Raw genomic sequence first — 17,045 nt, 5'->3', positions numbered from 1 at the left:
CAAAAATGTTCAGACACATTTTAAGCACATATCTGATGCATTGGGGTGGTGGTCAATGCCGTCTAAGCCATCGGCACGACGTCGTTCATGTATGGCCTGTCGCCATAATGAAAATTGGAGAAAAACGCATAGTCGTGTATATGCAATATGTTCTGATACACCTATACCCCATGGACCGGGCAAGGCTAGGTGTCAGAATGTTCGCACACATGCTAAGTATGTATCTGATGCATCGGGGTGGTGGTCCATGCCGTCTAAGCCATCGGCACGACGTCGTTCGTGTATGGCCTGTCGCTATAATGAAAATGAGAGGAAAACATAGTCGTGTATATGCAATATGTTTTGATGCACCTATACCCCATGGACCGGGCAAGGCTATGTGTCAGAATGTTCACACACATTCTAAGTATATATCTGATGTATATGCAATGTATTTTGATGCACTTATTTCCCATATGGACCGAGCAAGACTAGGTGTCAAAATGTTCAAACATATTCTAAGTACATATCTAATATATCTAACCCATCGCCACGACGTCGTTCATGTATGGCCTGTCGCCATAATGAAAATTGGAGGAAAACGCATAGTTGTGCAATGCATTTACGTGCACTTATACCCCATGGACCGGGCAAGACTAGGCGTCAAAATGTTCAGACATATTCTAAGTACATATCTAATACAACGGGGTGGTAGTCCATGCCGTCTAACCCATCGTTACGACGTCGTTCGTCTATGGCCTGTAGCCATAATGAAAATTGGCAAAAAACGCATACTCGTATATAGTAGTAGTAGTAGTAGTAGTAGTAGTAGTAGTAGTAGCAGTAATACTAATAGTCGTTGTTGCTGCAACTCATTTATTTGTAAAATATTTCTGATAATTACGATAATACCGAATTTTTACTTGTTTTTGACAATATTACAAGGTTTCAGAAAGACCTTACCAGTCGATAAATTCAAACATGTAATACGCGCAAAGCGAATATGAAACAGAATTTCCAGTTACTTTTTCGATATTGAATAAGGAACGAGGAACGAGGAATAAGTAACCAACTTCACAGAGCTAACCTCATGTACCCAGTTTATGGTCATTGTAAGGAGATGCAAAGTGACGTCACTGGAATACTGACGTCATTTAAATTAAAAAGTAGCTGTAGGCCTATTATTACAATACTTCGCCACATTAAAATAAAAACTAGTCTACTAACCTTGACCCCCTGTCAATTTCCTATAAAAAGCGGACAACGCTGTTTGCAGCAGCAGGTCGGTATTTTTTTTTTACTTTTCATAATTCTGGACAAAATATTAATTTGAAGTTTTAAAACATGAAAGAAATAAAAAGTACCTTTTGTCAAGTATATCATATCACAAAGTTATGGTTGGAGATATTTTATTTATTGTGTACAAAACCAAAACAAGGGTCCAAAAAGTGACTGTCGTCGACCTTATTGTCCGAACCAAATTGTTAACAACTACAAAACATCACTCTCCTACCTTTAATTGCCGTTAGGTTTCCTCCAAAGTTTGTCCAGACACAAATCGCAAAAAAAACACTACAAATATACAGATTCCACACATGAGACTGCAACGATGTCGCCGATATCGTCTTTGCTGAGATTGCATAGGGAAAAATACATGCAGTTTTTTGCCGTCTGCCATGTTGCTTGTTTATGGAATACTCTTCAAGAGGGGTGAGAGCCTCCAAAGTATGTGACACAATTAATATGAAACCAATGATCTCTAGTGGTATCATTACAAAAAAAAAAAAAAAAAAATAAATAATAATAATAATAATATGACGTCATGTTTGCTTTTATATCATAACATGTTATGACGTTGTTAGATTAAGTCCTATCCTTTCACCCCTCTTGAAGAATATTCCATAAAAAGTCAAAATGGCAGCTAGCACAAAATTACATGCTTTTTGCCCTATGCGCTCTCAGCGAAGTCGATATAGGTGACATAGTTATCATCTGGTATGTGGAATCTGTGTCATTGTAATGGTTTTTTCAAGATTTCTGTCTGGACAAACTTTGGAGGAAATCTAACGGCAATTAAAGGTAGGAGAGCAATTTTTCGTAGTTGTTAACAATTTGGTTCGGACAATAACTATCGTGAATTAAAAGCTCGTTGGTTAGTACTACTGTCCGAACCAAATTGTTAACAACTACACAAAATTACTCTCCTACCTTTAATTGCCGTTAGATTTCCTCCAAAGTTTGTCCAGACACAAATCGCAAAAAAACCACTACAAATATACAGATTCCCCACACGAGACTGCAACGATGTCGCCGATATCGTCTTTCCTGAGATTACATAGAGAAAAATACATGCAGTTTTCTTCCGTCTGCCATGTTGCTTGTTTATGGAATGCTCTTTAAAAGGGGTGAAAGCCTCCAAAGTATGTGACACAATTAATATGAAATCAATGATCTCTAGTGGTATCATTAAAATAATAATAATAATAAAAAAAATAAAAATAATATGACGTCATCATGTCATATATCATAACATGTTATGACGTTGTTAGTCCTATCCTTTTTGCCCTATGCGCTCTCAGCGAAGTCGATATAGGTGACATAGTTATCATCTGGTATGTGGAATCTGTGTCATTGTAATGTGTTTTTTTTCAAGATTTCTGCCTGGACAAACTTTGGAGAAAATCTAACGGCAATTAAAGGTAGGAGAGTCATTTTTCGTAGTGGTTAACAATTTGGTTCGGACAGTAGGCAATTCAAACCAAGCACCAACTTTGTTTACATATCGCGAAGGGCATTCCCAGTAACCATGTGCTATAAATAGTAGCGTTGAATACGGTATAGTTCCGGCAGTTGAGTTGAATACGGAAAAGTGTATTTCATTTTTGTATTCAGGACTGTAGTTATATAGTAAGATTTAATGGGTATGTAATAAAAATATATATTTGATATGTAATTACAGTCGTCAAAAAGCCTCTTTTAGTCGATAACATCTTAAAAACTGCAGCAAACTCAGGAGTGTCCCTTTAATCTGAAAAACAAACTTTGCTGACGTTGGAAATAAAACCCTTTTGTGTGTGTGGGTTTCATCGTGACACGAGAGGTTTTAAGTCTCAGTAGATGTTCTAGTTATTGTCTGCGACATCTAATGTAAATTCTTTTATCGTACCCGTCACTCCTATTGTATCAGGCACGTCCCTTTCCTGCCATATCAGTAGCAGGGTCATTGATCTGGCCTGGGGACTATAGGTAGCACTAAACCAAATAATGTCCGGCTGGGTCAAAGTTCGAGGTGCACCGAACTTTTGATAGAAAAGTTAACACCACAAGTCCTGAGATTGGTTATAAATGTGAGTGTGTTGGTTGTAAAAAAAAAAGAAAAAAAAAGAAGTTAAAAATGGGCTAAAAATGTATGCAGTTTTATTTCATCAAGTACCACTTGTCAAGTAGCCCTGTGCTTGGAACATATATGGGGTACCTGCAAAAAAAAGTATGGTTGAAAGGCACCATTTTCTTCAGTTAATACTTTGAGGTAGGGATTGTAGTACTGATATTTATAGGTGTGTTGATATATTACATATAGTGTTTTTAAGCACAAACGTTAACCTGATCGCCTATGGGATTTTATTTGGTATAGTACAACCAACATTGTGTGGCAGGAATTGTGTTATGGAATGTGAGTAATCCAGTGGGTGAATCACAAACAAACTGAGTACTTGTAGGTTGACAGCCATTTTAGTGATTTTTTTAAATGAGGTGGGGTTTTTTAAATACTGCTATACCGCAGTTCGTAATTTTCAAGGAAGGAAGGAAGGAAGGAAATGATTTATTTAACGACGCACTCAACACATTTTATTTACGGTTATATGGCGTCAGACATATGGTTAAGGACCACACAGATATATAGAGAGGAAACCCGCTGTCGCCACTTCATGGACTACTCTTTTCGATTACCAGCAAGGAAGTGAAAAATCGCACACCTCAAAGCGCTTAGGCGAGTGAAAAATCGCACTCATCACAATGCTAAGGCGAGTGAAAACCAATCATTATTAATTTAATGAAGTAATTGGTACTTGTAAATGCAGAGATATGGTGCAAAAATGAACCAATAAACCAATCATGTTTTCTTCTAATTTTATGTTATTTTAAAAACATGTTTTAATAATATGAGTCGGTATTGCACACCTGAGATGCTTAGGTCGTAGTTCATGAACCACCTGCTCGGAACCAGTGTTTTTTTTCCCATCCTAACTATCTTAATCATGTTCGTTGTACATACTAATCAAATTCAAGACAAGTTGATTCCTATATATGTTTAGCTGCACGTTCATCAAACCATCTAACACTGAAAAAGTATATATATAATTGTGTGCATCAAATTATCTGAATAGTACATATTGTAATTAAAAAATCAAATTGTCTGCATCAGTGTAAACATGTCATAATTATATTTCTATAGTACTACTCCTGAAACTTTTTAATAAATTATGACTCCATTCCCGAAAGGGAAAAGAAGTCAGACTACACTAATGAACCAAACAACATAAAATTAGAAGAAAACATTATTGGTTTATTAGTTAATTTTTGCAACATATGTCTTTGCATTTACTTGTACCAATTACTTCATATATCAATAATGCTTGGTTTTCACTCGCATTAGCATTTTGATGATTGCGATTTTTCACTCGCCTAAACGTTTTGAGGTGTGCGATTATATATATATATATATATATATATATATATATATATATATATATATATATATATATATATATATATATACATACATACATACATACATACATACATACATACATATATAGATACATACATACATACATACATACATAGATATATAGATAGATACATACATACATACATACATACATACATAAATAGTCTTGCAATTTGCGGGCGATTCGGTGCCACAGGTTCGAGTCCCAGCAACGGCATGGGAAAATTTGTGAGGCCAGAAAGGATTTAATTATCCCCTGCGCCAGTGCGTTAATATCTGTATGTAACAGTCAACCTCGACATACATATAATATATAGATATTCATACATCAATACATACTAGCCAGTGCCAGGTCTGCCCACTGTTCCATGCACGTAAGCGGGATCGACCGCGTAGATTGTAGGCCCCATGCATATGTTTGAGTTAAAGAACTTCCTTTTTATGGAAGCTTCGATAGCTCAGAGCGTATCGTGGTTAGCCTTGCAATTTGCGGGCGAATCGGTGCCACAGGTTCAAGTCCCAGCAACGGCATGGGACAATTTGTGAGGCCAGAAAGGATTTATTTATCCCCTGCGCCAGTGCGTTAATATCTATGTATGTAATAGTCAACCTCGACATACATACAATATATAGATATTCATACATCAATACATACATACATATATACATAGCTCAGAGCGCATCGTGGCTAGTCTTGTAATTTGCGGGCGATTCGGTGCCACAGGTTCGAGTCCCAGCAACGGCATGGACAATTTGTGAGGCCAGAAAGGATTTAATTATCCCCGGGCCAGTGCGTTGATATCAGTAGTATATTTTGTACGTAGCGGGGACAACAATGGAAATACAATGGAGTTTTCCGGTTTTAACAAAAGAAGTGCACCTATTGTGCTGAGTGGATGACTGGCATTTTTTTCAAAGGATGACTGGCATTTTTTCAAATTTTTTTGGCGGGAACGTGCGCGTTTTCAATGGGAACTAAATACATATTGAAAGTGGTGTTATTTATAGATATTTTGAGTCAGTCTTTTGTGTTGGGTTGGGTTTTTGTTGTGACAAGGGTTATGGGTGCAAAGCCCTTTGTTTAAATATGCTTTGAAAGGTTTATTGTTAGCAATGATGAAATAATATCTTTTGAATAGAAAACCAGTTGAAACCTGTTATTTGTTATTATTAACCAATCGCAAACAGTCGTTTTAAACAATGCATTTGAATATATGTTATAACATAAAAGAGAAGTGAAATTATTTATTATTTGTAACGATTGCGTTCAAAGATGAAGTACAACGACAAGAAACAGGCTGTTTACTTCAGCTGGAAATATGTTTTACGATCAGAATGCAGTTTTAATCAATCAATAGTGAAAAAATCAACTTGTTGGTTTAAGAGTCGTACTGAATGTGAGATGGATGCCAAACGATCCTTCTGCGATTTGACTAGCAGTACCAAACTAATAATAATCAAGAAAATACGACCAACTCGTGTGCTCGTGGATGAAGTAGATACAGTTAATAACAGAAAATGCTTGGAAAATTTGTTAACTCTGAGTTATGCCTTTGAAGTGTGTAAACTGGTTCAGCGATTCTGTAAAGAAATGTGTATGGGATGCATGTTCGACGAGGAGAAAACTCACACCTGTAAAACACTGAATCACAAGGATATGATCGAACGTTATTACACAACTGCATGGGTTGAACTGAACGAAGATTTAGTTGCTGACAGGTGGTTACGTCTTGTTAATGCAGAACCAGTTTTATTAAACACTCCAGGATTTGTTTTGTGTCAGTATCAATGCAAAGACTATTTGGATATGAACGTTAAAACTGTAGAGTGGATGAACATTTTAAAAGAACAAGTACTTAAAATACTACGTTTAGAAGATCGTCTGCGCGTATACATTAATGACACAGAATACATTAGTTCAGTCATGTCATCCAAAGTGAACCCTAACACTGAAAAGAATGAACGTAACAAAAAAGGACTTGAAAAATATTATATAAAACCGAGAGACGCTGGAGCTTTCTACGGACCAAAGAAGTTTCACGACGCTCTGAAGAGACGTGGTTTACAAACGTACAAGTTAAAAGCGGTAACACAGTGGTTGAACGACGAAGATGCGTACAGTCTTCACAAACCAGTGAACCGTTCGTTCAAGCATCTCCGAGTACGGGTTAACAAAAAAGATGAGATGTTTGACATGGATTTAATGGACGTCAGCCGCCATTCAAAAGTCAACGATGGAGTTAGGTACTTGCTTATAGCTATTGACATTCTTTCGAGATACCTGTGGGCCATACCCCTTGTAAACAAGAAACCGGAGACGGTGTTAGAAGGATTCAAAACAATTTTAAAAGACAAACGTATGTTTCTTTTGCAAGTACGCACTGACCACAGTACTAATACTTCAAACATAAAACCTATTCTGTTGAGTGTGTCAAGCGAGACTCTTTGCTACATTCATGTACAAACAGTACTTTGTTCGCATTTTACTGTGTCTTACTTTTAAAGGATGAAATACTTGTGGTAACCTAGAAACTCAGAATGCGTGACACTAGCTTACTTTAAAGAATATTTTAACTTATAGATATTAGTGATTTTTATATATTAATACAAAGTACATTAAAGTGTACTAGGAATGGTTGCCTATATAAAACAAATTAATGACTAAATTATAGTCTTTTGACACATTACAGACCATAACTCGCAATACATTTCTGAACAGAGCAAATTACCTTTAAATGAATGCAGTGGAGGGTCAAAAAAAAAATCTTCGAGGGCAATAATACATTGTCAAAATGTGTGTAGCGTTTGGTAAGAAAAAACTGTTGTATCATTAAGTTTGTCACATTGCTCACGGAATTTTTAGGTCATACTTAACACTAAAACGTATTCAGTTTAGTCTACCGTGCGTGGCTATTTGCTACAGTCAGTTCTTGTTCTCTTTTATCATACATGCGCTTTTCTCCTCCTTTCTGCGTGTCAAAAATGTCATAATTGTAGGCATCTTCTTCATCAATCTTAGCGCGTTTTCTGCAGGGCATAAATCCGTTCTCTGGGCACCATGTTTTAATATGGCGTTGTAGATCCGTCATATTGCCAAACAAAACGCCGCAGTCGGTACAAGCAGTAGCCATAACAAAGGGATCTGCTTCGTCACTGGATTCGCCCGCGTCTTCGGCTGTATATTCCACTTCCAAATTGTTTTTGGTTTCAGAATCCACAGGATCAACAGTGTCCACGGGTCGGGTGTCTGAATGTATCTGACAATCGGGCGGCGACGACACGTTATTTAAAGCATTATTGTTATAACTATTTTCATGGTGTGTAGGTGGAGTGGGCTGCATTCGTTGTATTTCTGATGGGCAATCTAAAACATTGGGTTTAAGTCTCTCATTCTCGTGAGTTGATGGTCGCAAGTCTATAGTAAGATTCCCATAAGGTCTCTGAACAGCAGTCTCATAAACCGACATAAAACGATCACTGTTATTTGGATAGATTCTTCTCGCAAACAAGTTTACTTGATGTCTATCAATGGGCGAATTAAACAAGGTCACGTAGTGAGAGTTGAGAGCAATATCACGTGACTCCTTGCCTCTTGGAAACAGGTTTTGTAACAGCAGGAAGTTAGCTACATTCTTGTGATGCGAAGTTCTTGTAAATAACTGAGAAATACGTTTATCATCTTTGGCCTCGGTCATGTGATCATCCAGAATTAAAACATTGTTGTTGCGTGCATCAAAGAAGTTGTCGTCCTGTAGGTTGTAGGGGATACCTTTCACAAACTGGACTTGGGGCATTGTTTCACGAATAGCATCGTAAAGTGGCTGCCACTCAGTGTAACACCAAACGATGTTGTTAGGTTTAGGTTTGATGAGTCCTTTCTGGAGTATTTGGTACATAAACATAGTTTTCCCACATCCACTCGGACCCACTAAAACAGCATTAGATGGTATAGTAAATTTGAAAGGCTCTCCGTATTGTTCAGCTTGTAATCCCAAGGTTGCTGATTGTATCACTGGCCTTTGAGGAGGAGGAGGAGGAGGAGGAGGAGTATATGGGGAGAATTGAGGAGGAGGTGGAGGGAGGGTGTTTGGTCGATGCATCTGTCTCCGGTGCCTTTGCATATTGTCATATCTGGAAAAAGTGTCCCCACACTCAGGGCATGATGTTGACCCCATCATGGATTTTATTCAGGTGACGTTTCTATCAACGCCTTGGCCTGTTTGAGTGATGCTTGAATCAATACAGCCGTCTTCGTTTTATAGTTCCATCTTTAAGAAGAGAAAAATAACTCACAGTTTCGTTAATCAAGTCTGTGATAATTTACAACGTACGCAGATCGACTTACTATAAAATAGTACGGTCCTCCCCGACAATCTGGAATGTCAACACCACGAGCTATAACACGTTTGAGTGAGTCGACAGCTTCAGACTTGCTTTTATACCACTGGGAATCCTCCGATATCACTCTCTCTGGTTCACGTCGTGGGTGTGCCACAATGATCCACGAATACTGTTTGCTCATCTCGAATGCATTTACTCAAATGAAGATTACTATATGCAAGAGGAAGCTTTATACTAGCTGCTGGGTGGAATAAAACCGATAAGGTAGGCTACATTCAAACGCGTTCGTTGAACTGCGCGATTGCGATTGGCTAAAACGACTGGGACCGGTTTCGACCGGTTTTCGTCAATAAAAGACGTGTTGCAACACGTTTATAAATAAATCCAGCGAAAAACCCACTTCGATGACGTCACAGCGCACTTTCGGAGCGACCCCATCGCACTCGTCACAACGGCGTTTAAAAATACCTATTAAAACCCTCTTTGAATAGAAGGCGTTGTTTTCCCGCCAAAAGTTATTCTTCCAGCCAAAATTTCAAAAATTGCCAGTCATCCTCAACACAATAGGTGCACTTCTTTTGTTAAAAAATCCATTATACGCTCCACTGAACCGGAAAACCCTATTATCCGCTCCACTGAACCGGAAAAACCAATTATACGCTCCACTGAACCGGAAAGACAATAGGTGCACATCCATTGTTGCGGATTGGGGACCCATTGTTCCGGAGGTGCATATTCATTGTATTGGAGGCGACTCCATTGTATTTCCTTTGTTGTCCCCGCAACGTACAAAATATACTACTGATATCTATGTATGTAACAGTCAACCTCGACATACATACAATATATAGATATTCATACATCAATACATAATAGCCAGTGCCAGGTCTGCCCACTGTTTCATGCACGTAAGCGGGATCGACCGCGTGGATTGTAGGCCCCATGCATGTTGTTGAGTTAAAGAGCATCCTTTTTATGGATGCCTCGATAGCTCAGAGCGCATCGTGGCTAGTGTTGCAATTTGCGGGCGATTCGGTGGCACAGGTTCGAGTCCCAGCAACAGCATGGACAATTTGTGAGGCCAGAAAGGATTTAATTATCCCCTGCGCCAGTGCGTTGATATCTATGTATGTAACAGTCAACCTCAACATACATACAATATATAGATATTCATACATCAATACATAATAGCCAGTGCCAGGTCTGCCCACTGTTTCATGCACGTAAGCGGGATCGACCGCGTGGATTGTAGGCCCCATGCATGTTGTTGAGTTAAAGAGCTTCCTTTTTATGGATGCCTCGATAGCTCAGAGCGCATCGTGGCTAGTCTTGCAATTTGCGGGCGATTCGGTGCCACAGGTTCGAGTCCCAGCAACAGCATGGACAATTTGTGAGGCCAGAAAGGATTTAATTATCCCCTGCGCCAGTGCGTTGATATCTATGTATGTAACAGTCAACCTCGACATACATACAGTATGTAGATATTCATACATCAATACATACATACATACATATATACATACATACATACATATATATATATATTTCCGAGAGGTCGTTTTACTTTTATTTATTGCGTTATACGTGTACACAGCTGTACTCAAGGGAAATATATAGAGGCTATTTCATGGTGTTTTTTCGAATACGATTTTTATGTCAACGAGTTGACATAAAAATCGTATTCGGAAAAACACCATGAAATGGTCTATTTATTATATACATATTTCCTAATTTTTGACAATATCTTTCGCTCTTTGGTAATATCTTTCACTTATCCTATCGAAAACACGTAACGTCATGATATATTTCTTCCTATGGAACTTTGCCAGAAAATTTACTTTACCATAGACTTTTAAAAAGAAATTTGATTAAAATTTATCTTTATTAACATTTATTTAACAATACTGCGGTGCAAACATACCTGACAAAGCGACCCTCTAAAAACTCCCACAAAAACAAAACGAGTCGAACGCGGTTAAATTCTTACACTTACACTCGATGACACTACATTGTGTCATCATTATTTAGCTTCGTATTCAATTTGTTTTATATATTTTATCGTAATTGCACTTCGTATCCCGTTTTTATAGGTACAGTTGTTTAAATTACGTTTTTTATTTTTCAAATACGATCAGATGCATTGGTAATCATCAAATTTAAATACGAAGAACCGAGACAAAGGGAGATAATTTAATCATGCACTTTTACAAAAAAGTAAATACGACTTCTATATTTTCACTGTAGCTAAAATACAGTGAAAATATGACTTTTCACCGGATATGACTTTTATGGTTTCCGTAGATCTATATATTTCATTCCTATGTATATAATAAAATATGATGCCAATACAGTAAAAAAAAAACAATGTGTTTAACGACACCACTAGAGGACATTGATATTAATCATCGGCCATTAATCATAATTCTGACATAATTCTCTTAGAGAGGAAGCCCGCTACATTTTTCTATTAGTAGCAAGGGGTCGTTTATATGCACCATCCCACAGGCAGGATAACACATACCACGGCGTTTGTTAAACCAGTCGAGATGCCCTGGTTGGAACCAGAAATAGCCCGATGGGCCTAACTACAGTTAGAAGTTTGGCCGTACTACAATACATTAATTGCATTTGGTGTAGGCCATTCTGTAACTGCATCTATACATGTAACGTGATATAATAATTGACACAAAAAAGTTAAAGTTAACGACACCACTGGCTGGAACGACAAACAGCCCAATGGGCACACAGGCGGGGGTCAATCATAGACCGACCGCACATCAAGCAAGCGCTTTACCACCGAGTTACGTCCCTCCCGCCAATACAGAATTAGGTCACAAAATTCGTATCTATTGACGCATTTCTTGTTTTAATTGACATTTAATTTGTATTTTATTTTGCAGATCCCGGGTACTGAACTACTAGAATACTAAGAACACCTACACAGTTAACTTCAAAAGGGAGGTTTTAGTATAACGTCACAAGGAGCAATAAAAATAATATCAACTTCAGTGGTATATACGATAATTATTACCTATGTTAGATTAACATTATTTCATAGCATATTAACGAATTTAAACTTTTGTGAGTGGAAAAAACAATACTCGCTGCAACGAAAGGTAGGGAAGTACGGTTCAGGGAAGAATACAAGACTGGATCATAGTGTTAAGCTTCAGACAAACATAAAACAGGTATACAAGTGGACACAGATCTCAGGTACGTTTGACGACTGGATAGAAATATCGTGCTGTAGTGAAACATCTACGTCTTCGTCAACACCAACCAGCTAACTGTATGATTATATATTCATCTGGATTAAAGACAGACAAAGACAGTAACTATTTGTACAATCGCTAATCGCGGTGCAGTGTAACAACTATGTCATCGTAAAGAACAACTATGTCATCGCAAAGAACAACCATCTAACTGTATGATTATATATTCATCTGGATACAAGACCGACAAAGGCAAATAACTACTTGTACAATCGCTAATCGTTGTGCAGTGTAACAGCTATGTCATCGTAAAGAACAACAGGCGATCTGTGCAATTATATATTCATCGGGATATAAAGAAGAGACAGACAAAGACATTAACTATTTCTACAATAGCTAATTGTGCCAAAGGAATCATCTGAAACCAACAATAGTTACTATTACTGTTACTTAATCTGGAGGGAAAAGAAGAAGAAAAGGAAGAGAAAAAATCTTAATATAATATAGCTACTGCTACTGTTATTTAATATGTGAAAAAGAGAAAGAAACAAAACCAGTATTTACTGCTACAGTTATTTAATCCGTCAAAAAAAAAGAGAAACAAACAAAACCAGTATCTACTACTACTGTTATTTAATCCGTCAAAAAAGAGAAACAAAACCAGTATCTACTGCTAAAGTCCTTAAATCTGTGAAAAAGAGAAAGAAACAAAACCAGTATCTACTGAATACAGTTATTAAACTGTGAAAAAGAGAAAGAAACAAAAGCAGTATCTACTGCTACAGTTATTTAATCCGTACAAAAGAGAAAGAAAAAAACCCAGTATCTACTGCTACTGTTATTTAATATGTGAAAAAGAGAAAGAAACAAAACCAGTATCTACTGCTACAGTTATTTAATCCGTGAAAAAAAGAAGAGAAAAAAAGAAGAGAAACAGACACAACCAGTATCTACTGCTACTGTTATTAAACTGTGAAAAAAAGAAAGAAACAAAACCAGTATCTACTGTTACAGTTATTTAATCTGTAAAAAAAAAAGAGAAAGAAACAAAACCAGTATCTACTGCTACAGTTATTTAATCCGTAAAAAAAAGAGAAACAAAACCAGTATCTACTGCTACAGTTCTTTAATCTGTGAAAAAGAGAAAGAAACAAAAGCAGTATCTACTGCTACTGTTGTTAAACTGTGAAAAAGAGAAAGAAACAAAAGCAGTATCTACTGCTACAGTTATTTAATCCGTACAAAAGAGAAAGAAACAAAACCAGTATCTACTGCTACAGTTATTTAATCAGCTGAACATGGAATAGCTATTACAACATTTTCTTTGCCAATATGAATCATCTGCAATAAACAATAGCTACTACTGCATTTACCAAAATTAAACACCGCTAAGCGTAATTGCTGACACGGTTTTCGATTCTGCTCAAAGGTACTTAAAACAAACAAGAGTTACAGCTAGAGTTGCGTTCTGGACCCAAGACCTTCCTTATAAGGACAGGGTGTCCATTAACTAATTACACATCAACCTGACATTAGGATCATTTACCTAATTCTGTTGTGGCCTGTTTTCCCAAAGTGAAAAAGTCTCCGTGGTTTGGATTGGTCTGTTTTTAATCCCAGATCCGTTTTAGTTGTTTGTAGATCTTGTAAGAGTATAGAGATATAAGCATCGTTCATAATGACCTTTGCTAGACATCCTAGACGTGTGGTCTATATCGCTGTTCTTCTTGTAGGGGTAACATTCCTGTACTTCCGTTACTTTGCAAGCGGAAATCGGATCTTATATGGGTCTAGGGTCCACGCTAAAGGGAGCTACTTGATCACTAGTGGCGATACGGCAGCGGGACACCTTCCGGACAGGTCCAACAAAGATTCCGGACCCGATCAAACTCACAGTGAAAACGAAACCGTCGTCTTGGTCTGGAAAGACGAAACATGGAAACGCGTAGAGCATTTTTGTTCCAGAGACGACAAGTTTGATCGGACGATATTCCACTCTCCTGCAGGAAACGTCTCAATGTACATCCATGACGTTAAAAATGACATGTACGTGTCCAATGAGCTCAAGAAACACGGAACCTGGGAGACGCCCAATTTCAAGGTCTTCTTTGACCATCTGACGTCGGATCCGGAAATTGGTTTGATTGACCTCGGAGGTCAACTCGGATCCTATGCGCTGACGGCAGCGAAACTTGGAAGACAGGTAGTTTCAATAGACCCTCTGGAACAGAACATTCTTCGATTCTGCAAGTCTGTGCAGGAAAACAATTTTCAGGATAAAATTACTATATTTTATTCGGCTGTTTCCGACAGTCGTCGGAAAGTCTCGTTCACTGGTCCGAATAACCACATCGCGGCAGTGAAAGTCCAGGAAATTGACAGCAAGTCAAATCTGGCCGGAAGTTACTCGAAGTTCATGTCTCAGACCGTTCTTCTAGATGATCTTCTGCCGTATATACATTTCAAGAAAGCCGTAATTAAAATCGACGTCGAGTCGCACGAGTACCAAGCACTGCGCGGAGGATCCAAGCTCTTCGCAACGATCGATGTTCGGGCCATCATGATGGAATGGGTAAACGTGAAAATGACTGGATTTGCGCCGGCCTTGATAGAAATGCTAAGAGGTTATGGGTTCAAACCTTACACAGTGTACATTAGTGACAATAACAGAATACCAAGAGCAAACAGTTTGAACCCAGCAGTCTATATGGGATGGCCATTTGATGTCCAGTTTTTAAAAATGTGAAACCTGGCATTATTTGAATTAAAGAGTGCTAGCTGTTGGGGTCGAGGTGGTTGTGAATTAGAGGATAATTTTGTTACTACAAAATGTGTTTGTGTTGTAATACATTCCAGTTCGGAAATGTTTGAAAACTGGAGCAACGTGCATTGCATCAATAAGTATCTATCCAACGCTTGCTTGATGCGCGGTCGGTCTGGGATCGATCCCCGTCGGTGGGCACATTGGGCTATTTCTCGTTCCGGCCAGTGCACCATGACTGGTACATCAAAGGCGGTGGTATGTGCTATCCTGTCTGTGGGAAAGTGCATATAGAAGATCCATTGCTGCTAATCAAAAAGAGTAGCCCATGAAGTGGCGACAGCGGGGGTTTTCCTCAATATCTGTGTGGTCCTTAACTATATGTCCGACGCCATATAACCGTAAATAAAATGTGTTGAGTGCGTCGTTAAATAAAGCATTCCCTTCCTTCTACCCAACGGGGGAGGGGGGCAGAGGCGGGTTGAGTGCTTGCTTGAGTAAATAGGTTTGTTTGTTTTGTTTTTCGACCCTACTAGAGTACATTGATTCATTAATCATCGGCTATTGGATGTCAAACATTTGTTGATTTCGACATATAGTCTTAGAGAGCTCGCTTAAGATGCTTGCGTTGCAGGATCGAACCACGTCGGTGGAACTATTCAGCTTATTGGCTTTTTACTCTTCCAATCGGTGCACCACAACTGGTCAAATGCCGTGATATATGCTTTCATGTCTGTGGGAAAGTGCATATAAAAGATTCCTTGTTGCATTAGGAAAAATGTAGCGGGTTTCCTCGATGACTACGTATCAACATTCTAAATGTTTTACATCCAATAGACGATGATTAATTGATCATGTACTCTAATGGGGTTGTTAAACAAAAATAAACCGTTTAAATCTTCATTATCATTTCATTTCAACTTATTTTCGTGCTTAAGCACGCTGTCCTGGGCAAACACCTCAACTATCTGGGCTGTCTGTCCAGGACAGTGGGCTAATTGTTAGTTGGTTAGTGGTTAGTGAGAGAGAAGAGGGTGTAGTGGCCTTAAACCTACCGATTGAGCCCTTAAGAACTCTCTCTGGGTTGGAGCTAGTACCGGGCTGCGAACCCTGTACCTACCAGCCTGTAGTCATATGGCTTAACCACTGCGCCACCGAATGAATGAATGAATGAATGTTTAACGACACCCCAGCACGGAAAATACATCGGCTATTGGGTGTCAAACTATGGTAATGCAAACAAATAAAGTGATGATCAACATCAATATAAAAATTAAAGATTTAAATAAAAACAGTGTAAAGAACTGTGCAAAAATACAAATATCACAGATAGATACTGACTTTTACTCAAAAGGTGCCCCAAACGGGGAGTTGTGCTGTATTGGCGATTCTCAAAGAGAATGTTACACTCCTGCACCACGGTGAGGTTACAGCACGCGCAAGGGCTGCGCCACCGAGGCCGGTTTAACTCTTCAACTGCTTCAGAAAGAAAGAAATGTTTTATTTAACGACGCACTCAACACATTTTATTTACGGTTATATGGCGTCAGACATATGGTTAAGGACCACACAGATTTTGAAAGGAAACCCGCTGTTGCCACATAGGCTACTCTTTTTTACGACAGGCAGCAAAGGATCTTTTATTTGCGCTTCCCACAGGCAGGATAGCACAAACCATGGCCTTTGTTGAACCAGTTATGGATCACTGGTCGGTGCAAGTGGTTTACACCTACGCATTGAGTCTTGCGGAGCACTCACTCAGGGTTTGGAGTCGGTATCTGGATTAAAAATCCCATGCCTCGACTGGGATCCGAACGCAGTACCTACCAGCCTGTAGACCGATGGCCTGCCACGACGCCACCAAGGCCAGTACCGATGATTAATAAATCAATGCACTTTAATGGTGTCGATAAGCGAAACAAACATTGGGCCGAATTTGTGAACGCTGTTTTTCTTAAACTCTTGTGTTTAAGCATTGTAAATATACATGTACCTGTAGTTACACACGTGTAATTGATAT

General features: G+C 38.5%; 1 protein-coding gene across 3 annotated transcripts in view; it reads left to right on the top strand.

Moving 5' to 3' along the window:
• The window catches only part of LOC121377456, a 61,453-nt gene that overhangs the window by 12,616 nt on the left and 31,792 nt on the right, over positions 1 to 17,045 (top strand). The window contains exon 2 of one of the 3 annotated variants that reach the window (XM_041505448.1): positions 2,633 to 2,678. The exons of 1 other annotated variant lie outside the window; for it this stretch is intronic. Coding sequence is in view for 1 of the 2 variants with exons in the window: in XM_041505446.1 (XP_041361380.1) it covers positions 13,943 to 15,010 (1,068 nt within the window). In the remaining variant the exon portion in view is untranslated. Of the gene's footprint in view, positions 1 to 2,632; positions 2,679 to 11,952; positions 15,090 to 17,045 lie in introns of those variants that run through there. One more of the 3 variants, XM_041505446.1, reaches the window with a different exon arrangement.

This window comes from Gigantopelta aegis, chromosome 7 (assembly GCF_016097555.1).
Source record: "Gigantopelta aegis isolate Gae_Host chromosome 7, Gae_host_genome, whole genome shotgun sequence".
Lineage (NCBI taxonomy): Eukaryota > Metazoa > Mollusca > Gastropoda > Neomphalida > Peltospiridae > Gigantopelta > Gigantopelta aegis.
The sequence above is the reverse complement of the archived record's forward strand: the minus strand, read 5'-3'. Positions and strand labels throughout refer to the sequence as shown.